Below are 26,214 nucleotides of genomic sequence, written 5' to 3' on the forward strand. Positions count from 1 at the left end.
CCAGCCCCACTCCAGCACACACAGCAGCTAGGAGCAGCAATTACAGGGAAAGTCCAACTTTGCCCCATAGCCCTGCATAGGAATATGCCCACTCACTCTGTGGGAATGGCACATGTACAGTGTGGTCAACACTAAGAGCTGTGAGAGGGCTGAGCATGCCCAGGGAAGCAAAATATGTTCTTTCCTAGCCTTGTTCTGGGATATGGCTGAATTGTTTAGATTGAAATTTTCCCCCCAAAAATCAGCCTGAGGCAGACATCAAGCATGGAAAATTTCAGCCCAAATAGTTAGTTTGGCAAAGCTATAACCACTGAAAACAGGGTCTTATAATGAGAAATATCAGGCAAACTTCATAGGCGGCGCTACTAGCTCTACCAATGTTTTTTAATTACACTTTGGTCTACAGCGTTGACCAACCTGCACTTCTCATCAGTGACTGACATGTTGCTTTTCATATGAGTTTTGACATACTGCAAGCACAATGTTGGCAAAATTAACTCCTTTTTATTAACTCCTTTTTATTAACTTTTTGATTCTCCAGTATAAAGACAAAATTCAGAATTTTTCAAAAGCCACTGTTGAAAGGTTGAAATCTTGGATCCTGATCCTGCTTCAAGATTCCCATTGGAAGCGGTTTTACATTTTGTAGTAGGCCAAGTGAGTATAACCTGCAAAGACAAAAATGTTGAACTTCATACCAATTCTCCATTCTGACTGAGGGAAATAATTTTGGTTTTACTTAATTCTAGAGATAGGAAAAGTGCATCTAAATGCAGATCATTGGGTTTGAGCCAGAATATGTGGTTTGTAGGAAGCCGCTGTCTAAAATGGGGTTAGCTGAAAAAAGGTTACACACATCCTCAATAAGCATAAGAAGATGGAAGAAACTTTCCTCCAGGTAGGTTGTTCCACAACTGACCATTATGGAGTATCTTGCCCTTTCTTTTGAACCATCTGGTGGCCATTGTCAGAAATTGGAGCTGCCATACTGAATCAGATCAGTGGTCCAGCTAGTTAGGTATCTTGTGTTCAACATCTGGATCTGAACTTTATGACTAAAGAATCTTTTATCTGAATTCATTTCAAAATGTATAATCTCCATCAAATCTGAATCTGGAGCAAAGACAGCATGCACACACAAACATACACCCCTCCTCCACACTCAAACTCACTCCCTCGCATATACTAATCAAGTGCTTTTGGTGCACCTGTTTGCAGCAGGACCATTACACCTGTGAGGGGGATTAGACGATAAGGCAACAAACAGTATCAACAAATTACACTGAAATTTTCTTGAAATCAACTGTAGCTTCACAACGAAATAGCACTTCAGATCAGGGCCACTTGAGATTGATTATTTTAAAATGTGAGACTAAGGATGCAAGTCTTCATTCATCTTCCATACACATCCAGAACAATGGACTTCTCAGAACATCCGTGGCTTTGTGAAGTGTAAAGAATAATAGTTATTATGTATCGGTATTGAGCCTGACCCTTGGTAGAACTGTACAGTCAATGGAAAACAGTTACTCATATCATACAACTGCTCTGTGTTCTTATTCTCTTTATTTTTTAAGACCAAGTGAACATTAAGCTGGGTTTTAAACTAATGAAGGTACCTTCAAGAATTTCTTGTTAATGTGATGATATATTGGCATTTGTTTCGCATACTTTACCAATCACCAGCTACATTTTGAGATCAAGTCAGATCAAGTGAGAGACGACAAATTATAAACAGATATGCAAGGCCATTACTACGGTCTCTTGTAACATTTTCTGGAGGAAATCCTGAATTATAATTGACAGTGAGCTATTAATGAAATGTCCACTCACATACTCATGAACCGAAGGAAACTAAACTTTGGGAATATCTTAAGCCTCTCTCCCCATGCTCAGCCAGAAGTTAACTGATTAGCTCAAATGACCATCCGTATTTGCCAGTTACCAATATATTGCTTTATTTCTTGGTAGTAAATTAAGGCTTTATAGTGAGATTCACACAGTCCAGGCCAATTGAAGACATCAGAATCTTTAACAACCCATGTAGCAGTGTTCATTCCATTTAGCCAGGGCAGAAAGGTAGCAACTTGTTATAAACACTTAAATGTCACTAGTGAGACCTCGAGTGCCAATGGCTCAGCCAAATTCACACCAACCTTGAGAATGGATTCAACAGCTTAACTCTCCTTGGGGACAGTGAAGAGAATAGCTAGCTGGGATAAAATCCACTCTGCAACCTCCTGAGAAATCAGCTTTGTGAAAAAAGGAAGCTAAACTGATGTTAGTTGTCATAAAATGGCACCACTCCCTAACATACACCGATTAGTGACACAGCGGTAATGAGGAGCTGTAAGAGCTTTTCCCCACAATTATTTTGGCTCTTACCCCTTGTCTCTTTTGGACAGTGTTATTTAATTCAGAGGGAACTGAAGGCTGTTTAATGAGTTTGCCCATGAGACCACAATATCCCGCAAGTGAAAAAATACACAAACTGACAAACGGAGAAGCAATCTGTACAGGCTAAAGATCTTTTCTCAGAAGTAGGACACATCCTGCCAGCTTTGCCTTTTATACATTGTGTGAGTGAGGCTACAGATTATTTCCTCAGTGATTATGTATGTTCTTAAACACATGGATTTTCACTTCATCTCAGTGACATTGTTAATGTTGTCTGGAGACGATGCAGCTACTGTTCTTTGAAAAGCAGACAGAGCGTTTTCCTTCCCACATCTCTCTAGCAGAGACATTTACAGTGATTGAACCTAACATATGAACCAGTTGTCAATCATGTGTAGGGGGCCTGCCTGAAAATATCACTTCTAATGAGTCTGGCTTTCAGATCTAAGGACTGGAAGGTACTTCCCAGAAAAAAGTGGGAAAGTAGTTGCCAGAAGACTGTGATGGAAGTTACCATGAAATGATCACATGCTCAGGGAAAGAAGGGGACAACGAGCAGGGAGAAGCCTCAACATTGATTGCACTGGCAAGAGAGAGCAGCTATAACAGTAACACCTGTTAGAGTAACAATCTTCAACCATATGGGGCAGTACTGATATGCAATTTTTTGCTCAACAATGGCCATTTCTTCAGTTGAAAGGAATGTGCTGTCATGGCTGCACAGAATCCAATTCTAAGATGGATAGCATTCCAAATCCCTCTTTCCCAAAGACGTGATCTGATATCAGGGTAATGAATTCCAAGCCTTGAAATCTACTATCCATCCTTTAAATAAGAAGGCCCTAGAAAATGTACGTGCTTCTGTGTATAAATACCTAAACATTCCTTTTACTTAAAAGGAGTCTCAGTTGCAAAGGCTCCTTTTACCGATAAAGGAATCTATCTTAAAACAAAAAAACTTCAAATCCAGACTCCAGCGAGAAACTGCTGAATTGGAATTCATTTGCAAATTGGATACTATTAATTTAGGCTTAAATAGAGACTGGGAGTGGCTAAGTCATTATGCAAGGTAGCCTGTTTCCTCTTGTTTTTTCCTACCCCCCCCCCCCCCAGATGTTCTGGTTTAACTTGGATTTAAACCTGGAGAATGGTCAGTTTAGATGAGCTATTACCAGCAGGAGAGTGAGTTTGTGTGTGTATGGGGGTGGGGGGGATGTGAGAAAACCTTGATCTATGCAGGAAATAGCCCGACTTGATTATGTAAAGAGTTGTCACTTTGGATGGGCTAGCACCAGCAGGAGAGTGAATTTGTGTGGGGGGGTGGAGGGTGAGAAAACCTGGATTTGTGCTGGAAATGGCCCACCTGTTGATCACTTTAGATAAGCTATTACCAGCAGGACAGTGGGGTGGGAGGAGGTATTGTTTCATGATTTCTGTGTGTATATAAAGTCTGCTGCAGTTTCCACGGTAAACATCTGATGAAGTGAGCTGTAGCTCACGAAAGCTCATGCTCAAATAAATTGGTTAGTCTCTAAGGTGCCACAAGTACTCCTTTTCTTTTTGCGAATACAGACTAACACGGCTGTTCCTCTGAAAACAGGCTCTGTGGCAACAACGAGAGTTACTGTGAGACAGCCCAACTACTGGGGACTTTCATAGGTTTGCCCTTGTATGACCCACTCTGAGACACTTCCCTAATCCCTGGAGTGCTGCTGCAGTATTTTAATTCACAGTAGTAGCAAAATGGGATTTTTCAGACCAATTTGCAGCTAAGTAAAACGTTGAATTTTCCCCTTAGTTGCCTGGAAAGGAGTATCTGCTGCTTCCTACATTTCTTAAAAATGTTCCTTCCACTCAAGTGCTAGTGACACTGCTAAGTGGACCCAAAGGTCCCCAGTACTAGCAAAGGATGCTTCCAAGCCAACAGAAAAGGCCCGTGCTGGATTAGCGGGAGTAGTAGGTTAACACATTAGTGATCCACATATAAGCTGTTAAAGAGGTATCCCAGGATGGGTAGGATTTTCAAATGCCCTCGGTGCTCGCTAATTCTGCTCCCATTGACTTTATCGACTTTAAGTCAATGGGATCAGAGCTAGGCCAACATCGAACGCATTTGAAAATGCCACCCAATACTGCCCTGGAGATTGCTGGAACATGGTTAAGGAACTCCAAGAAGATGCTACTTAGACAAGGTGGTGTTGCATCAGCCATGCTGGAGGAATTTGGGGGGTGGGTTTCGAGAAAAATAGTGCCCCTGCAGCGTCATGAACACAGCTGGAGCTCAGACTGAATGCTGCTCAAGTTGCACCGCAAAGGGAGTGATTATGTGCTATTCCCCTTGGAGAGCTAGTTCAGGCTAGCAAAGGGTCAGGATTACCAGGGGCATAGCACTGCCATGGTGCTGTGGAGTACTCACTGCTTTTAGGTTAAGGAAGCATCTCCGCAGAGACACAATCAAATAACAAAGTGATAGTTTAAAACAAAAAAATATTCTTTTTAAAAAACAAACCTCACCAGCACCATACAAGAAAGCTGACTCCCACGACCATAGAGAGAAGAGCTAGGTACTGTTTGTGGGAGCGTGTGTTTATACATCAATGTTTTTAATCAAGAGGTGCAGAGTGTCCTTTCAGAAAAAAGCGGGGTTGGTGTGCTCAATAATACAGCGCTTGCAATGGCGTTTAACAAAACGGAGAGCGTCCACGGAAACCTCACAGTCCTGCACGTTCAGCATCTGCAGGTCAAAGCAGTTTGCAGCTACAATCTGTAGGCCCTGGCCTGTGATGCTCTCACATGACTTCAGGCTCAGGCGCTTCAAGTTGAAGCAGTTAAGGGCCAGAAACTCCAGGCCGGTGTCTGAGACCAGTGGGCACTTGCCAATATCCAGCGATTTGAGTTTTGTGCAATTTTTGGCGAGGTACTCCACGCCGTGGTCCGTGATGCCCTCGCAGCCCCGCGCATTGAGGTAGCGCAGTTTGCTGCAGTACTTGGCAATGTAACGGATACCCACGTCTGTGATGCGACCGCAGTGTGCGATGCTGAGGTACCGCAGACGCGTCTCCAACTTGGCGATCTCCCGCATGCCAAAGTCGCTGACGAAACGGCAGTCGCTCACGCTCAGCTCCTTGATGGATGTGCAGTAAATCATTAGGTAACGGAGGCCTTCATCGGTGATGCGGACGCAGCGGCGCAGGTACAGATGAGTCAGCTGAGTGCAGTGTGCGGCGATGGTGTGCAGGCCTTCGTCCTCAAGCACAAAACAGTCTGTCATGTCCAGGTAGCGGATAGAGATCTGTTTGCCATGTAACGGGGACAGCTTGATGGAGGCTTCGCGGGTCAAACTAATGCATGTCACTTTCGAACAGCCTACATGGAAAAACACAATGTTAATAAGTTGCAAAGCAACTCCTCTGGCAGGATGGGGGAGGTTGGCGTGTAACTGCAGACCTCAACACACGGGTAGTTATGCAGGCATCTCAGTGCTGCCAGACCCCAGAAAGTACTCTGATGAAACAGACACTAGTCCAGGTTCTGCCACAGCAGCCATTCATCTTAAATAACTCCACTGAAGTCAGTAAAGTTACTCCAGTAATCTAAACAACATCAGAACCACAGAAGCGTGGTTTTTCCATGTCCCAAATTAGGTCAGATCATGGCCCTCAATTTCTTTATGAAGGGACAGATTCTGAACTCTGTTACCCCAGCACAACTCCAGTAATGGTTTTGGACAACCTGGGGACCACAAGTACATCAGCGCACACTGTTCTCTGGGCTGTGGCGATGTCACCACTGATTTACTTCGGGCATGTCTAGGCTGCCCCGCAGTTCAAACTACAAACGTGAATACCAGTGTGCACTGAAGTGCTGCACTGTATCGCTCCCCTGTGGATGCTCCAGGTGCAAATTAAAAGGTCTCTAGGTTACATTAATGTAGCCCTTTTCTGACAGGGAGATGTTAACACAAGCTAGGAACCTCTTCGTTTGCGCCACAGTGCAACATGGGGGAGTGACAGCACAGCACTTTGGTGCAGACGGCTATTCACACCCCCAGAGTCCAAACTGTGGGGCAGTGTAGACATGCCCCCAGTTGGTGTTCCAGCATCAGAGGCCATTTTACTGTCCAGCACCGCAAGAAACAAAAGGGAACCCCCAGGCCCAGATGGGCTAATGTTTGGGGAACAGAAATGTATGGTCTGCCCTATTGATGCCAATCGGGCTAGTAACCAAGTGACACCCATCTAGCAACTGGATGACAATTATAGTGTATGTCATGGCATCTTATATTCAAGCAACACAACCAGCCTGACCCTTGAATGTGCAGAAAATCTGGAAAATCACATGCAGCACTCGAATGCTAATCTCTCTCCTCTCCATTGTGATTCCCTTTCAAAGTATGTTATATTAAGCAGAGGACCTTTTCTTTCTTATTTTCCATAATAATAATAATAATAATGCAGAGCACTAACCACCAGGCCAGCCAGCCACAGGACCAAACACAGAATTACCAGGAATTCAATCCAGGGACCAGCTTCAGCCCTGACATGAACAGGTGCATTTCTCCCATTTCCTCCTTCTTGGGGTCATGGGGAACTAAGGAGTGCAGCAGAGGCAGCAGGGTCCTTCCCTGAGAGAGGGATGGGGTAGAGGAAGAAAGCACCAAGTGTCACTCTGAAGCCCATTAACTCTGTAGCGACACATCTGGCCTGTTCCATTCTACAGTCTTTAGCCAAGGAAGATAGGACAATGTAGCACAGGCCCTTTGGGGTGTGACAAAAAGTAAAGCAAGAAAATCAGTGTAGATGCCAGGATGAAACAAGTAAAACAGGGAAATTAGAGGTGGCATTAGAGCTGTAGGAACCTCAAAAATTGCCTGTTTGACTTATGCACTCATCATACTAGGTTTACAGTAGGAGCTTTGATTTAGACTTTTGCTTTGGTCAAACAGATGCAAAGTTTAACTGAAATCGCACACTACGTGCAAGTGGCAAGTACTGCACAGCACCTGGGGAAGCCCTAGGATCTTGAGACAGGAAGAACCATTTTGATTAGTCAACAGTGTCCTCAGAAAATCAATACCCCTTTTTCCCTTTTGGATATTCTGGTTCAGGTCTCTGCAGATGATGGTGTGGTTTATAATGAGAACAATCAACCGAATCTGGAAGACTCAGAATAAACAAATGTGTGCGCACACACACACGACGGCTGCAAGGAGAGATCCAAAGGGAGGCAATGCAATTGGAGTTCAGCCATGTAAACATTCCTTAGACTAGACAACAGAAGATGGCACAAGGGCCTACTCCTCCAGTTGGGTCTGCCCAAGTGGATGCTGGCAACCTGGCACAACCCCACTTATGTCAGTGCAGTTTGGCGTGAGCACGAGGGTCTGTCTGCACGGATCTGACTGCAGGACAGTGGTATAAATGTGGACTCTTTACAAACAGATTAGGATTTATTTTTAAAATTAAGATAGTGAGAATGAAGGTCTGCAGACAGAGAGAAGGAGAAGAAAATTCTGCTTGTTGAATATTCGAGAAGAGGGAAATATGAATGACTAATGCATTTCTGAGATGAAAATGAAAAGTTGAGTCTCCCCGCAGGGCTGGATTTACTGTACATGGCCATGTGATCACTGTTTTGACAGGCTCAGCATCTCCTTGTTGTCTAGTTACTTTGGCTACAACATATGATATTTGTTGGGAAGGGTGTTCAGAATGATTTCACCAGAAGAAAAGAGTGCACATTGATTATAGGACTTTTTTTTTTTTAAGTGAAGTGACATTTTTCTGGGTCTGTAACAATTTTTCTGTCCCAAATAATAAAGATATAAAAACAAACCCTCATACAGCAAGATTTTTCCATAGAGGAAATGTAACTAATTTAAAATGCAGGAGAAACTTCCAAGTGGAATGAAAGAACCTTGGCCAGCATATGTTGGATAATAGTTTGCAGTCAAGCTCAAACAGCTCCTGGAGTTATCTGAGGCCTGCTAAAGGAGTGGATGTTGAGAGTTACAGAATTTATGTTGTGGAAAACTCTGATAGTTAATAGGGATGCCTGTTTTTGACATTAAAATATTGATATCTTATCAGTGCCAAAGAATAGCCCTTAAGAACAAAGAGACAGCTGAATGAAACATATGGAAGTGAAATTCTTTACATTAATTAGGTTTTCTTTTGGGTCAAAGAGATCCAGGCTTTCATAGTTTTATTGATAGATCATATACTGTGACCAAAACTGCCACGGTCTCCATTATGTCACACAGCACACCCACCTAAGCTTTCATGCTTGTTACTATACCACATGTCATGTGTAAGCCCAAGCCTTTTTTTCAACTACCCCTAGCATTTAATCACAGAGGAATCTCAATATTTTGGGCTAGATTTTGGCCAAGAGTCCATCAGAGTCCAGCTAGACACATTAGGTTCAGAGAGAGACTGCAGCAGTCGGAGCTGCCAGGAGAGCATTACAACCAGAATTCCTCCGGGGGGCTCCCAGGCAGCACACTCTGGTGTGTGTCCTGCATCAGCCTTGAAGAAGGCGCATTCGCATCTCGATGCTCTACTAGTGCCTCCCTCACTCTTGTCCCCTTACAGGTACTTAGGTCCCACAGGGACTCTAGGAAAGAAAAGCATCAAAGCTCCCCATTAGGATCCCACCAATCCCTGTGTGCAGGCTAAAGAGGGACGGGAACCTCTTTGTGCCCTCTCCCGCTTGTGCATTTGCACAGAGGCTGATCAGAATTTGACTCCGGCTCTTAAACACTGCTCATGCAGAGCTGCACATTTGCAGAGCACTTCTCCTATTTAGGCTGCAAGCTTCTTGGAGCAGAGATCCGCTCTTACTCTGCTTGCAAAGATAAAAACATGAGAAAAGGGAGAAAGGTGGTGTGTGGATTATTGATGAGAAGAAGAAGGTAGGAACTGTGGCTTGAATAGGAGCTGTCCACACAGCTATTGTTTGTACAGCCCAATCTCCCCCTCCAATCTCTGGGGTGTCACCTACAAACCCTAAACATGGCTAATCCCCTCTCTTCCCCTCAGCTCCCACATGACCTTTTTGGATCAGGGTGCCTCTTCCTGGTGACCCTCCAGAAACTCACAAGGGAGAAGCAAAAAGAAAAGGAGTACTTGTGGCACCTTAGAGACTAACCAATTTATTTGAGCATGAGTTTTCGTGAGCTCACGAAAGCTCATGCTCAAATAAATTGGTTAGTCTCTAAGGTGCCACAAGTACTCCTTTTCTTTTTGTGAATACAGACTAACACGGCTGTTACTCTGAAAAGGGAGAAGCAGTTTCCTGATGGCCAGATATTCGGGTAGCGGGCTACCTGTCCCCCGGATGATAGGGGGCAGACCTAGTCCCACTTGAAATGGATGTAAAGAGAAATGGGAAACAGCAACTGGAAGAACTAGGCTGGTTCCTATGGGTGATAAGAGATTTTTAAGGGTGCTTGCATAGTACATGAACCTGAACCTCTGTATGATCCAGATTTGGATCCAACCTGCAAGGCCCTGGCAGCCCTGGAGACACACATTAAAGCAGATCTGACATTCTCTCCCATAGAGGGCCTTGCTATGCATTCACTAGATCACACATAGTTAAAAACACCTGAGATAATTGCTGGCCCTATCGTGTTGCATTTGGTTTGTTTAGGTAGATGCATTTCACCTCCCTTTGCATGTGCCAGCAAGTACAGCATAGTGTGCAAAGCATTTGAACAGTGAAGTTACTCAGCGAGATCATTACACAGCCTGGCATACTGCCAAGCAGCCCTTCACACACCACAGGCTGACAGCAAAGAGGAGGTAAAAATAATACTCAGCCATCGAGAGGAAGGAGAAATAATGGGATCCTGTTTTCGAAGCACTTTCACAAGTACCCTCTATAACAAATGCTTTGAAAATTAATTTAGAAGTGGGCTCCTCAGCTCCAAAAACAAAGGCTTGCTGAAGATGCAAAACCCAGCTCTGGATTTTACGCACCCCCAAAGTTCAAGAGCATTGGTTTAGCGCTCTATAGAGGTTAGGGCTATTCTGAAACGTTTGACATTCAAACATATGAATGTTATAACTAGTCAGTTTAATATAAACTAGTTATAAACTAGTCAGTTTAATATTATAACCCTCCATTTCACACCTGGGTAATTTAAACCAAAGAGGCTAAAGGTTTCGTGTTAAACAACACAATTGCATCTTAGCTATTATGCTGACAATTAGTCAAACAGCTCCCTCTCACTTCGCTTTATTAAACCTCTTTCAGTTACCACAAACAGCCTTGTTTACTTACACTATACTGGGAAAACCATGGAACTGACTGTACACAGTGTTGCCAAATGCACAATTTCTCCTGTTTGTCTGGATGTTTCATGCAGCAACACAGCAAAGAAGAACATCTTAAAAATAGGAAGCTGTGACTGGAAGGCCACAAAAATTGGTAGGGGAACTCGGGCTCCTTTGGAAACCGCAGCGTTTGTCAGTTTTCAAAAATGAGTTCAAAGTAGCTCCGTGTTCTGCTCCTGTCTCTAAAGAGGTTGGGCACCTAGCTCCTTAAGGCTCCTTTGTGTCCTTTTAAGGGACTTTCCAGTCAACTGGGATTTACATCTGGGATTCTCCAAGATTACAGTGGGAGTCACTACTGGAGCCAGGAACTCTAGCATTCTAATCTCTGCTTTCAGTTCACTGGGCCAGGAGACGTATGGTCTGAGCACAGGACTGCACATCCAATTCATTGCATGCTTTTCCTTTGGTCTTTGGACTAATCTTGCACCACTGAATTTAACTGGAATTTTCCTCTTGATTCAGTGGTGATAGGATCAGGCTAATGTGTTATGAAGGCTTCACCATGGAGTCTGATGAATGGCATTTAAAAAAATTATTAAAGCAAAGTTGCAATAAAACATTAACCTACTACCTCGTACATTACTTATTCAGGATCAGGTTAATACTCAAAGAACCTGGCTCAAGATTCTGGCTTGCTGGCTGAGGAGCCCCCCTCTCCTGACTACACTAAACAAGGGGGACCAAATTTCTAAATACCTATCCTCTTTTTGGTGCTTCTCCTCTTGTGCACATACTTGGTATGAAAGCTTTTCCATTACAAGAACAATCCATATTTTACTCTCCCACCATTCCATCGGAGGAGGCAGGGGAGGGTCACATTTTTCCAATAATGTGTAATACAATGTCTAGCTGCTAACAATAAAAAAGAAATTAATTTTACTAGCTCCTTTACTGGAGCATTAAGTAAGCAGGGCCAGGGATCTCTAGGAAGCTGGCATTTTGTCATAAGAATCTCTTTCATTTCCTCGCAAGTGGTCATAGGGTCACAACCACCACATGTGCAAGTATGTTTCCCTTTCCCCACATCCCCTCACAGAGCGCCTCTTAGAAGCACAAATATGATTGCTCTTAACTGGAGTCAAATACCATCTATACAATAATTTATAAAAATTGTCTTTAGGAGCTACACAACTTGAAGAAAGTATATCCCCTTTCTGATATAGGGCCCCATTAATCCAGATCAATTAATTTTTGTCCAAATCTGTCTCCCATCTTTTCATCTGGGTTCATTCCTATCAATGGATTTTTCAATCAAAATAGTATGCATCTTAAAAATTAAACATTTTGTTCCAGCTTGCTCCTGAGTTAACTCCTTAAATGTGGTTAAGATCTATATAAAGCTGCTTCATATCCAGATTTAACAATAAAATGTTTGACTTGTAAATATTGAAAATACAGGATATTTATGTTATTTATATTATTATATATCTCTTGGTCTAATTTCAAATCAGCACTCAGGAACAGCTGTCCGAACTGAGCATTCTCAGCTCTTACCTGCAACAAAGAGTAACTCTGAAATTTCCTAGGGATAAATTCCTGATTATTAATGCAAGTAAATAAGGCAGAAGGCCACTGTGACAGAAATGTAGAAAATTTGTCCAAAGCTGCTAAGGTGGTCTGGATGAAAAGGGGATTTTTTATTTCTGATCACCTACATTTCTTTTTAACCCAACAATTACTATGAATAGCTATATTTGGGCTCCAGTCTTATTTGGTTATACCCAGTGTTTGGATGGTCTATTGTTAATCCAATTGATGTAATATTTTAATTGTCAGGTGCTGAGTGCTATTTTTATGTTAGAGTGGGAGCATGCCCTGCAGTAACAATCCTTACAAAAATAAATACAGAGAAACTAGTGGTTAACTACTTTTATATTTGTATCATGCTTTTTCTCCCAAGGCATTTCAATTACACACACATTTGATCACTGAAGTGCAGACACTTATGGTACACACCTCTAGAAACTAAGGCTCCCTACGTCACTTCCCATAAGTTGTAGAGATTTAACTTGATCTCTAATGTCCATACAGAGTAGACAGGGCCTCCTCTTTTAAGGTCAACCCATAAGATTCCCCCTGGCTAAACTGCATGGCATTTGGTTTATCTACCTAAAGAATATGAAGGGCTGAGTTCACAATGAAGAGATTTGAATCAGTGGTATAAAAGAGCCTTTTGTGCAGCTCCAGTGACTTCAGTTGCATACAGGACTTTGGTAGCCAGAGTTGATGGCTTAGTGGTCTAAGCATCAAGTTCAAAATTCCCATAGTTGCTCGTTTACTGTGCTTGCACACACATGCACAATAGCAGATGTCCCATAAGAGCCAATGAAGGGTGTGCTAAAAGGGAGAAAAATGGGAGCATGTGGGCCTGAGAGAGCTCGTCTGGCTTCAGTGTTGCCAACTCTTGTTATTTTATAGTGAGTTCCACAAACTTTTCTTCCTGGAGCAATGTCCGGTTGAGCGTAGGCTCACACAGGCAATTGCTTCTTCACCAATACAGATAACATTTGTACTGGATGGAAATCAAGTATAACTGATTATTGATGTAATCTTACTAGGAGCTTTCAAGCAAGTTGATAAACTGTCACCTGTTTGTAATTTGATCTAGTCACCATCAAAACCATATGGAGGCATTTTTAAAAATGCCTGAGTGGTGAGGTTTGTAGGATATTTGCAAAGTTAATGTAAACCTCAAACATAAGATTTTCTGACATTTTCATTTTATGGATGTTCCCATGATAGTGTGTGAGTTTTATGATTAAAATATTTAATAATAGAATGGCCACCTGATATAATCTTCAGAGAGAATGCCAAGATAAAATCAATTTTAAAAAAAAAGTTATTACACATATTTATCTGTGTACTTGCCTGTAACTATGTCTAGGCATCAGAGAATTAAAAAAACTCTGACCTGTGTTGCTATTACATTATTACAATTCTTCATGTACTTACTTCAGCTGAACTCCTAGAACTTGGTCTAAATTCTACTCTTAGTTGCACTAGTGTAAATTCATGTACATCGGTGATGCTACTCCAGTTTTATACTGATGTAACTAAAGAGAGAGAAGAGACCAAATTCTGCCGTCAGTCAATCTTTTCCCCATATCTTGCGCTGATTTAGTATCAGCCTTTTCCTGCTCCTTTGGCAATTTCACTTCTTTGGATACAAGAAAATCTTCATCTCTAACTGTGGGCACTTGGAACAGTCCACCTGTTTTTAAATTTAGTATGAAAGTGTCCTCTCATATTTACATAGACTCTAGTTTTCCTTTCCTTCTGCTTTCATTTTTAACTGTAATTCTATTTAACTATGCAAGGTATGGTACACAGTATGTAAAAAGATGCTATAAAAATACAGTTGCACTGTATTGTTCGGAAAGAATTTTAAAATCCAGTTTATTTTTCAGTACCTATGGCATTCAGGCCAAATCCTCAAGTCATTCCTCTAGTAAAAGATCCATCAGGTCTGATTCTGAACTCAGACTGATGTGACTTCATTGGCTTTAATTAGTTTATGTGAGTTAAAATCCCACTGAAATCAATGGTCTTAATTCTGCTCTGAATAAAGGTTGACGGCTTTCAGCTTCCACTGAAGTTAGGTGCAGGTGAAGTACTTAGGACCTCATGGGTCCAGGCCCAGGGCATGGCCTGTGTTTACTTTTGTGGATCACTCAGTTTGGACACTGGGGGGAAAAAGACATTTTTGTTTCTAGATACTTCCATTTCCTGCGTTACACACACTAGTCCAGTGCTGAGTGTTAAGGACTTTAGCTTTGCAGATGAATGTTTAAATGAAATACAAAGCAACCCTGACTGACACATTTTATATTTCTAGTTCTATTTTTGTAGGGGATTTTAGCCACATTTTTCATCCTGGTGGACTTTGTGGAGGGAGACAAAGTGTGTGAGGTAATATCTTTTATAGGACCAACTTCTGTTGGTGAGAGAGACAAGCATTCCAGCTTGCACAGAGCTCTTCAGGTCTGTGAAAGTTACTCAGAGTATCACAGCTAAAGACAAGGTTTGAACAGATTGTTTAGCATAAGTAGTTAAGACATATTTCAAGGGACCAATCAAGGTGAAGTGGCCCATTAACACCCTTCCAGTCATAAAGAGGAAAGGGGGAGGGAGAGCAGCTGGGGGGTTGTTAGTGGGTTATAGATTGCTGTAACAAGCCATAAATCTAGTTTCTCTATTCAATCCATGATTTTTAGCATCTAGCCAAGTTATGAATTTAAGCTCCCATGGACACAGCTACTACCTCTCGTGGGGGTGGATTAACTACACTGACGGAAGAAGCTCTCCCACTGGCATAGTGGCATCTTCAGTGAAGCGCTGCAGCAGCACAGCTGCACCGGTGCAATGTTTCAACTGTAGACCTGCCCTCAGACACTTCTAACCTCCGTACGCAAAGTTCCTCTGGCTAGTCGCTAGTGTTATGTGGATTAAAAATATACATGAACCTTAGTGAAATCTAGCTCCAAATCCAAATTACACAGCAGGCTTTCATCTATATAATGGACCCAACCCAAACTTTGGGATCCAGACACCCCAAACGTTGGAACAGCTTTTATCTGGATTTGGATTTTGCAGCTCAGATCTTGAGCCTGCAGATTGCGTGGAGGAGCATTCACCAGCCCTAGACAACTCCTGTGCTGGGGAAATTTTCCCCTGGATTGTTGCTGCGCCTGTGTGTCATTGGAGTAGTGGCTGAGGATAGGGTGGGGAACAGATTCTTTGTTACTATTTCTTAGTTAGTTTTAATATTTTCCTCTTTATAATTAAAAGTTTTCTCTGCTCCAGCAGTTTATGAGACTGCAGTTCAGTATCTGCAAAGGATGTGTGGCTTCCAGCAAGGCCATTGCCAATAGGCTGTGTGGGTCTGATTCTTTGTTGTCCTGAACCTCTTGCAAACTGAGCCCAACACACTACTATTCTGATCCACTAGCAGCAATGTAAATAACTGCACAATGCGCAGGGCAACGGGGGTCAAGTCCTGTGCTCGTCCACAGGTCAAAAGAATGCCATCCAAGACACCCTGCTACCCTGGAGACAGATTTCATCTGGGAGAAGGGCAGTAACATTCAAATCACCAGTTATAACTCAGAACCCCAGAGTGAAATAAAATCAGAGAGGTTAACGGGCCTGATTTTCCATGGCCACACACCTGGTGGAGTCATTTATACCTATGGAAAGTGAGTGAACTGCCGTTCTGAGGAGGTAGCACTTTACACCATTTGCTCAGCTCCCTCTGCAGTCATTTATGTCTGTGCAATGGGTAAGCAGAACCAGTTAACTTAATTCAGCACTGAACTACACCCAGTGCAGTTGTGGGATCATGCAGAGGGTCTAACTCAGTGCCGAATTTCATCCCAGTGCCTCCACTGAGGCCCATCCTCCAACTCAAGCTCTGATCCATCTATATAATCATTATATAAGGGGAGCAAAATTCCCTATGGTTGACCTCTAATGAGAGCCTCCTGCCTTCAGACAGCACATCTGCTGCTCTAAACCATTGCAACACCACATAGAAGCTAAGAAGCTCCCTAATGTACATTAGTCAAGTCCCAAACAAAATTAGGCAGTGCCTAGATGTCAAAACGTATCCCTAGCTGAGGGTCTTGGCCCTTCCAAACTTCACTGTCCTTAACTCAGGGCCATATAGCTTTCGTGCTCCCAGAAAGCCCAGTTGCTGTGTTACCCACCCTTAAAGAGGGTGTAGTGTGCACTCCCCACTCTAGAGGGCCAGCTGTGCTGGCTGGTTCAGAGGGAGGGTTGCCGCAACAACTCCTGCAGCACAAAGACTGCAACTAACCCTATGCATTGACACAGTGTGATGAGGAGTATTAACGCCCAGATAGGTAAGGCAGAAGGGGAAGGAGGAGGGGCTTGTCTTCTCGGTGCAGCTATAGGGGCCAGATTATGCCCTTCCCCTCCGTGCCTTATCTCCCCCTTTTCACTTCTTCACAGGATTGTCCTGTCTCTCTCAACCCAGACTATATTATTTAAATACTTTCACTTACCTGACACATCCAGGTGCTCCAGGTTTGGACACAGTGACACTACATCAAAGACTGCTTCATTGGAGATGTTGTAACAGCCCGACACCTCTAGCCTCCTCAGCTCTGGACAGCACTGGGCAATGGTGTAGAGTCCTCTGTCTGTGAGCCGCCTGCAGCCACTAACAATTACCGTCTCCAACATGAGACATACATTTGGCGTGTCCTGACAAAGCCTCCGGGTCAGCACTTTAAGAGCTCTGTCTACGTTGATTGTCTCGCCTGTCAGGCGAATAGTCCTCCAAAGCCGTGGGTCCCAGGCAAGGTTATACCAGCGGCGACACACTCGTGCACAACGGCACAACTGGTTGGTAGGCAGGAAAGAGAAAATTTGGATCATGGAGTGGTCTGGGAGACGGTCTATGTTGGCCTGTTCTTTCTGCTGTCTGGACGCCAGCCGAATGAGGGGATGAGTAAGGCGGGTTGGAGGAGGTGAATGGACCATAGCAACTGTCTCCCCGGTGACTGAGGATGAAGAAGTGGAAGATCCTCGGCCATTCTGGAAGCCGTGAGAATTCTGTGGACATATTAGTGCTGGGCTGGGCGTGCTGAGTGTCCGCATGCTCAGGTCGGAATCTGAAAGATAACAAAGCACAGAACAGTGTTCATTTATAGCATTCAATTGCAATTACAGTGTTTCTTTTGAAAAATAAATTGACCCTGATTTTTAGGCAGGCTTGTCCCATCTACCAATATTGCAGACAAGAAATTGTGAGCATGATTAATGGCTTTCTGAGACACATTGTGATTTGCAGGTACAGACAAGGTCACTAGTTAGACATCTAAATGCAATACATCAGCAACACTGCCATTTAAATGTAGCCCATGGTGTATGATGCCATTTAAATGTAGCCCATGGTGTATGATCCCTCCTCTCCCACACAACAATAAAACTCACATTCTGGTGTTCTGAACTGTAAAAAATAATTGAACACACACTTGCCAATCTTTCACTGCTGGCTGGAGCTGTGTGGCACTTGGTAGTTTCAATTCACAGGGATTCATTTCCTTCAGTGTTGGTTCATGTAGTTTCACATCTCCTGAGCATTGCTTTACGTTTCCATTTGGTTCAAAACTTGAAAATCAGAGCTGGCAAGTTTCACTGTACTGGGGGCCAGAAACCAGGAATTTTGACTGCAAGTTCTTTTCTTCCTTTATGTTGTTTCATGGAAGGAGAGCACTGTGTCCCAAGTTAAGTGCATTGGGTGACAGCACTGGCCCACCTGCATGCTCTGATAGGGTTGTAGGTGCCCTGCAGGCAAGTAAATGGTACTTGAGAGCATTGATTACATAACTGTTTCACTGCTCTGAGCTCTAAGGATTTCAGTATGTGTAAGACTCTGCTCGCCTGCCTGTTATCAACACATGCTGAAGAGAGTCTTCAGTTCTTCAAAGGTTTGTTTAAAAAATGTAACTTTCTCCCTCCAGAACTTGCGGCTAGAATTTTCAAGCTTGCACGTGTAAAATTTGGTGCCTAATTTCATGTTTAGGCATCTACATGAAACAGTTAGAAATGCTGATCATCCTGCTGAAGTCAATGGGAGTTTTGACTGCTCAACACCTTTGAAAATCCAGTCACTTAATTAAGTGCCAAAGTATGAATGGGGAGGGGCTAACTTTAGGCCTCTGAGTTTGAAAATTTTGTCCTTTCATTTTATGGGTGCCCTTTTTGCTTGCTATGCCCTCTTAAATCATTTGCAATAATGGAAGTTCCAGATGTGTCTCCTGAATAGAGTATACCCCCTACACCTAAACTTGATATTCTTCATCTTCAGATCTGCTCCCCACTGCTGGTGCGGAAGCCTTCACCTACACACCTACATCCCCAAGACTAGTTCAGAATGAGATCACAGGATTGTGTTCTAGCTCAGACATGAGAGCCAGGAGAGCTATTATTATGCTATTGAACCCATAACGAAATTTTCTACTAGACTGGAATTCTTCCGGCAGCTTAGTGGCACATTTTACAGCAGTATTTCAGGACCACTGTTCATTGCATACCGATGAGGGGGAAGAAAAAGCAGGTGAGTCCCAGAGCTTTTTGCCAGTAAAAACTTCGAGAGCCTTGATGAAGTGAGCTGTAGCTCACGAAAGTTTATGCTCAAATAAATTTGTTAGTCTCTAAGGTGCCACAAGTACTCCTTTTCTTTTCACTTGAGTGTAATCTCTAATGAAGCACTTCACTGGAATCACATACCCTCCATTCTTTACAGTATTCTAGGGAGGGACTTAAAGAATTATCTAAACCCACAGCAACTTTCTAAAACATCTACTCTCCAATATTTACTAAGTGCTGGCCTACAGTTTGAGTCACTCTGAGATAGGATTTAATGACAGTGTGACATCTGTAAATACAATTCCAAAAGGGCAACTTAATGCACACATGGCAATTTTCAACAGTTTCTCTCCAACTAGATAATTGGCTACTTTATACAGGCACTTTTTTCAATGCGCTGTTCTTTACAGCCCTGGAATACATATTTACATTTTGGTGACCTTAGAAAGTCAAAATTTACAAAGCAGCCCTGCACTTTCCCCCTTTGATTACCAATGCTTTTGAGCAAGATGCTTTTTATTATAGCCTTGTTCAGAGCCCAAGGATTGTTTGCTGCCATAAGAAAAATGAAGTTTCTTAATGGTCATAAAAAATCTCAGAGGAAGGCTGGGCCAGCAGCAGAGCTATAAAAGCTGACATGAAGTGGGGGGAGAAGTGGGTGTGCACTTTGGGGGAATTTTCTTTGTCCATTAGGGAGCTCTGTTTTATTTCAAAAGTTTTTGGTTTTTATTTCCTTCCTAATTAATTTATAAGTTGTAGGGAAAATATGTAAATAGAGATTAACCAAATCAAAATCTAGTGTCTGAACACCCATGTGTTAGTGAGGATGTCTAATCCCTGAATTTTAGTCAGTTAGACACAGAGGATCCATTCGGGATCGAACCAACGCATGACATCCCCAAATATGTGATCACTGAAGTCTAGCTTCTCTCTCTACATTTCCAATGTGCCCCTATTCTGATAAGACGACTCAGCCAAGATAGTCAGGGACACAACATCACACTCCGTGGGTGTCCCTAACCCTTCAAGTGCCAGAAGCTGGGACTGAATGACAAGGGATGGATTGCTTGAAATTGCCCTGTTCTGTTCACTCCTTCTGAAGCACCTGACAGTGGCCACTGTCTAGAAGACTAGTGGCTGGCTAGATGGACCATTTGGTCTGCCCCAGTAGGAACACCACCAACAGCCTTGAATTGTTTCTTTCTATGTCCCACAGAAATCTAGTCTCCAAGGAATTGTCATGTTCCCTTCTGCTCCTCTTGCGGCTCTGCAAATACTGCAGGATCAGGTGCTCCATGCTTGCAATGCTCATAGCAATAGTGCGGGCTGTGCAGGCTCCGGGCTTCTGTGAGAGATGGTGGACAGCGAGGAGGAACATGCGAGTTTACAGGGATTTTGAAAAGAGGTGTGAAATATTATGGGATGCAGATGAAGTTATGGGATGGAGAACACTGAATTAGGGCAGGTTGACCTCCATGTTCCCAATCCCCCCTGTGCGACTCATTTTGGTCCCATGAGGCATTGCAAAAACTTCCCAAAACACACTGTGCTGGATGATGACGAGTTGCACAATGGGATACATACCCACAGTGCATTACCCTCTGCACTCTGATACAAGCACTCCTGGTGAGGACACACACCTCTGACAGAAGAAGAATAGTGTTCACACGCACAAGCGATGTAATAACTCCGGTGGCTGCATGCTGACGTAACTTAGACCAACATAATGTTGTAGTGTAGACATGACTTAAGTTTCAGAGTTTCAACTGCCAGACAAATAAGGATGCTCAATGTTACTTTGAGCTAACTCAGTGTTACTTTAGGTGCAGTTACTGCATGACATCTTTAGTTCTCTTTATGGGGAGTTTCATCCTAGGTGCTTATATGTATAATGGGCAAGCCAATAGCTACTTTTTCCATAACAATAACAATACAACCTCTATTTTAAGGGCTTGTCTACATGGGAAAGTTTTACCATTTATACCAGTATAATTAAAATAGATATGCGCTACCTCTGATTGAATTCCAGAATGAGAGTTGCTTTTTTTTGCTTTAGTTTAAACCCCTTTCCAAGTGACATAAACTACATTGAAAAAAGCACTCTTATACTGGAATAAAAGTGTCCACATGAGGAGTCATCCTGCTATAACTCTCTGGGTTAAAATTCACACCTTAGGGCTCATCTAAGATAAATTGGTATAAGGCAAGATTTTTTCATTCATAAACTGCTCTAAATATATTAATTGTTTGCACTTTCTTTCACCAACAGCAGTTGGTCCAACAAAAGATCTTATCTCACTCACCTTGTCTCTCTAAATATATTAAGAGCTGATCCAGCTGTGCATTCCTTGCACAACCAGAATCAGATAGTTAATGTCAAATGGCACCGAAAGTGAAGTAATTGCTATAGTTTTTATTAAGCAAATACATTTTTCCTTCTGAGAATGCATTTGTGAAAAGCTGGAACTAATTCCCCTCCCCCCTTTGTCCCTTGCCACTTGGCAAGCTTGATTTTTATTCCCATATTTTGAACAGAGCTAAAAATACCATGGCTGTTGTTAGTTAAAACACAACAGTAATCTACATAAAAATCTACACAAAAAAACATCTTCAGCAGCTCTAGGAGTGAGTTTGTTAGTTTGTCATTGCTTCAAAGCCACTTAGATAAGATTTGTGTGGCATCTAGCTACCTAGGGCCAATGCTGCATTCCTTGCATACATAAAGTTCTCACTAACATCAGTAGGAGTTTGGGGTTTGCAGAGAAAGCTGGATCAGGTCCTTAGTGGCTACCATTGTGTTTCTGATTCTTGTACTTTTGGGAGATGAAGTAATGGATTAAAAAACAAATCTAAGAATTTGGAATAAGGATTCACCTTTTAAGATTGTAACAGACGAGCAACTTCTGGACATAAAATTTTGGGAGGGATGCATTTTCAAAGTATCTCCAGTTTGTTCATGTGGATCATACCCAAAACTTTAAGTGAACCTGCAGGCTCATGCAAATTAAACTAAGCCGGATGCAGACCAGAAGGAAGAGAATGTTTGTGTCTTAGCAATATTGAACGATGGAAAGATGTGATCACATGGTTGTGCAACTGAGATGAATTTTATCCCAGTTGGCTGCAAACAGTATTCTGCAGCAAACATTCAGCTTCCCCAAGAACGGATCCTCCAGCATATTTTCCACTTTTCCTCATCAGAAAATCATACTGTGTGAAATGTAGTGTTTTCTTCCAGGATCAAATCCTGCCTCCTTTGAAATACAACACACTCAGTGAAGTTATGGGGACTGTTGAATAATGTGGCCCTCAAAACTTTAATACTGAGAGAGGAGATTAGTGGAAAGGAGTAGGCTAAACAGTGAAAGATGGAAAGGCTGAAGGAGGCTTAAAGCTAAGGGTCAAGCCACAGTTAAAATTGTTGTGCTCCACCCTAAACACTGTGATATTTAGATGCAAAGAATTATTTTAGTTGACTTTGGCTTAGTCTAAATGCCTTCCTTGAAATAGGCCTAGGGTTTAGTAAACATAGGATTAACCTCTAATTCTGGAAAAAAAGAGCCCTCCAGATTCGGGTATGGTAATGCAGATGCCCAGAGCAAGGATCTCTAAATAAAGGTAGAGGAAGGTATGAAAGTGAGTTCCATGTGAGACAAACAGCCCAACTTCTTGTGGTCTGACTGGAGGAAGACTATTTTGGCTTATTTGGTCCAGCTGCTTCCTGTAGCCCACAGGTGACCTGGGTGGTTTCACAGCAACGGTGACATGCAGAACAGAAATGTTGACCTGTGTAATGTCTGTATTTTAATGCGGTAATTGAGTGGATTGGTTTAATCTCCAGGCACCATCTTTCCTACTATTCACATAAATGTATGTGCCAGGCCTGTAAGGCAGACGATAAAGGGGAATGAGGAACAATACTGGAGAAATAATACCTACAATGGAAAAAATATATACATCCTTATTCTGCGAAGCAGCTCTTCAGGTTTTTATACTATGACCATCACCAGGGTAGCTGAGCACCTGAACCACAACTATAAGAGACTACATCTGAGGCTACTGACCAAGTAAGGTGTTTCCAAGCTTCTAACTAAAGGTATTCACCTCCTGCCTGACACTACTACAAACACCTGCAATTTGTGAGGCGTAGCTGTAACTGAAAGCTAAATCGGGGGCACATGCTCTATATCAGATCAGATCTATTTATATTGCAGTTTCCTGAGTTTATTTTCCTTTTCAGTTCTGAAAGTGATCCATCACACCTGCTAGTAGGCTGCAAAGTATTCTCCTTTTAGCTAGCAAACACCATATTTTTCTGGTTGTTGTTTCTTTCCCCCTTCCTTCTGAAATGTGGCCAAATTGCAAAAGCCTTTCAGAATAGAGATTTTTTCTGGTAGCAGAGCAGGTCTCTAGAGACTTTGTACAAGCTATGAGACACCATAATTTTTCCAAATTTTAACTCTTTGTCTCCAGCCTCAAAACCATGCAATACCACCCCTACCCCTTCTAGCCAAAGAATTATACAGGACTGTTTTAAGAGTCTTTAAAGCCACCCTGAATGAGATGAAGGAGTCATGGTTAATGTTAAAAGTTCCTTCTTCACGAGAGAAGCATGCTACCTAAATTTCCAACACGGGGATTAAGAGACCATAATAAAATTTGACTCTCCAGTATGGCAGGTCAGGGTATCACTCGAGTCTGACTGGTACACAAGAGCCTAGAGCAAATTGCAGCTTAAGCATTATAATTCAGAGATGTAGGACCCCGAAACTCTAGAAAAGACCCTCCATCTTCAAACCCTCAGCCAGGCCACAGGGTCTGGTTTACTAGGCTGAGGGTCTGAAGATGGAGCTCCTTTTCTAGAGTTCTGCTTCTCTCTCAAAAACTGCTTAAAGTGCTGAGAACCTCCTGTGAGGCACCCTCTGGCCATGTCTGCCTTTGGGAGTAGCACCAGTTCAGCACTGGTGGCCAGCAATTGATGTAGCTCATCAAGTGCTAAGTGCAGACAAGGACAAGCTGTGGCTTGGACCAACTGAGCGTGAGCAGAGGAAAGTCTCTGCTAGTTCAGTTGATCCATGTGTGTCGTCATATATATTTAGCAGTCAGCACTGGTGCAGTGTCATTGATTGCTGACCACAGAATACTTTGGGGGTACACAGTGGAAATTGAGGGTGCTCGGCACCTTTCATGATATATTCTGAACCTTCTGGAATCGGGCCCTTAGTCCTCAACTCACCCTCTTCATTATGTGTATTTGGCAATTACAACATACAAAGAAGCCCACAAGGATTTGCATATCAGTGATCCTCCCTTTTAACATAAGGGCTAAAGTATCTCTTGTTAAAGCCCCTCAGGTTGAAGGCATGTGTTGTCCTGACCAATGAACTCAACTACTAGAAATCTGCTTGGGTCGACAAGTTACCTTTTTTTTTGCTAAGAGACAGAAATCTCCAATATATCCGAGCTCATTCAGATGTATTTGTCTCTTAATTTCATTTTTTATATACAAACTGCACAATGGTGGGTTTAAAAATGAAAAGAAAGTGAAGGAACCTTAATGCTTTGAAAAAGGGCTGTATTGACAACCATGGAGATAGACATGTTCATTTGTCAACCCACCCCCCAAAAAAGGTGTAGGTGCAAGCAGTTTGAACGCCAGTTTCCTAACATGCCGCATTAGACTAACAGTATCCTGTATCTGCGTGGATTTCCGCAGCTCCCCAACCTTCTAGAAGCCATGACATGTAATTTCAAGTTTATTTACTTTATGTTACATCAAGTATTAAATGAGTGCAATTAAAAATAACTCATTGTGATGTTAATTTATCAAAACTGTATACAGATTTTTCTTCTATTCTTGTCTTAACTGATTTTTGCTATTGCGATGTCATTCAATAAAAATTAATATTAGAAACAAAGGAACGTTTCCACAAACAGGGTACATATCACTTAAAAAAATTGAAAAAACATTGTTATCTAAATATCCATATCTCAGCCTATTATTTTTCATGTCAATTTTAATCCACACTGGAGCTACAACTGTATCAAACCCCACCACAAGAGGTTTGCTGGAATCTGTAGATGTTACATATGTCGAAAGGTTTAGTATTACCAACCCATGGAGTCATCTTAACAAGTAGGTGTAAACTGCTGGCATACGGCATCAGCCTTTGAAATAAAGACAAGTTTGAGGATCCTGATAAAATAAAACGCAGAGGTTTCTTTTCCTTACTGAGCCAGAGACAGAGGAAAAGATCCTCCATTCAGAATAACTTTACTCACCAATATCTCTAGCCCGCCAGAAATTAAAAGCAAAGTAATTACCCTCTTCGAACAGCATGCATATGACAGCACTTGGAACTACCGCACTATAGTTCTGAGCTTGATTGTAAAAGGTGCTAAGCACCTCCAGGGATGACTTTCATTCCGTTCCCATTGACCGCAGTGGGAAATGAAGACTCTTAGTGCTGCTTTACAAGATCAGTCTTCACTGCAAAGTTAACTCAAGTTAAAACTTGAGTGTTGCACCGAACTTGCATCCTGTTCACAGACAGGACTCCTTAACTTCAGTGTGATAGTGCTGGTAATCAAGTTAGCTGACCCATCTGGGGGAATAGGTTAAAACTCAAGTGAGCACAACCGAGCTGTTAACAAAACAACTCTGCAGCGTGGATGCAGGCTACTGCACTTGAGTGCTGCTACTCCTCAAATGGCTTCACATTATTCCTACCATGGGGCCAAACAAGTTCTCCCACAATTCATAGTATACATTCATAACGCATCTCACGTTACTACAGTGCAAAGAATTATGGGATTTGCCCTTATACATCTTAGTGCCCCACATGAGTGAGTGCAGCCAGTGAGGACACAGCAACTCAAGTATTATTTCACAGTGTAGACAATTCCAGTTAACTCTGCAGTGAAGGCCTACCCTCAGCAGCTGATCAGGACTGTACATTTGAAAATGTAGGAGACTCAAAAATTAAAGCTTGTGAAAGGTGCCAAGATGACAACCTTCATGATTACTTAACAGAACGGGCCCAACACCATCCACAGCAGTACAAGTTTCCCCACACAACCCTGGCAAAATGTTTTAGCTCTGTTCTGGACGGGATACTTCCTGGGGTAAAAGGGTGGTTCAAGTCTCTGGTCTTTTGGTTACCATTTGGGCCTTGGATGCTCTGCTGTGAATGGCAATTGTGGCATTTTATTTTATTTGTAGCAACCAGTCTACTAGAAATTTCAGCCTAATCACTATTTTATAGAGCTCTCACTGCCATAGTATTTGAGCATTTAACGATCATCAAAACTTTTCATGGAGGCCATTGAACAGTCTTCAGATGGTACTGGCTTTTAGTCAGTG

General features: G+C 42.5%; 1 protein-coding gene across 3 annotated transcripts in view; it reads right to left on the minus strand.

Moving 5' to 3' along the window:
* Window positions 1-438: 438 nt before the first annotated feature.
* Window positions 439-26,214, minus strand: part of FBXL7 (F-box and leucine rich repeat protein 7) — a 332,061-nt gene continuing 306,285 nt past the window's right edge. For 2 of the 3 annotated variants that reach the window (XM_073332294.2, XM_078851636.1), the window contains 2 exons: window positions 16,760-17,371; window positions 3,553-5,763 (listed from right to left, as the gene is read on the minus strand). In XM_073332294.2, the coding sequence (XP_073188395.1) occupies window positions 5,027-5,763; window positions 16,760-17,371 (1,349 nt within the window). In that variant the 3' untranslated portion in view covers window positions 3,553-5,026. Of the gene's footprint in view, window positions 669-3,552; window positions 5,764-16,759; window positions 17,372-26,214 lie in introns of those variants that run through there. The other variant, XR_012157376.2, reaches the window with a different exon arrangement.

Source organism: Lepidochelys kempii, chromosome 2 (genome assembly GCF_965140285.1).
Source record: "Lepidochelys kempii isolate rLepKem1 chromosome 2, rLepKem1.hap1, whole genome shotgun sequence".
Taxonomy (NCBI): Eukaryota; Metazoa; Chordata; order Testudines; family Cheloniidae; genus Lepidochelys; species Lepidochelys kempii.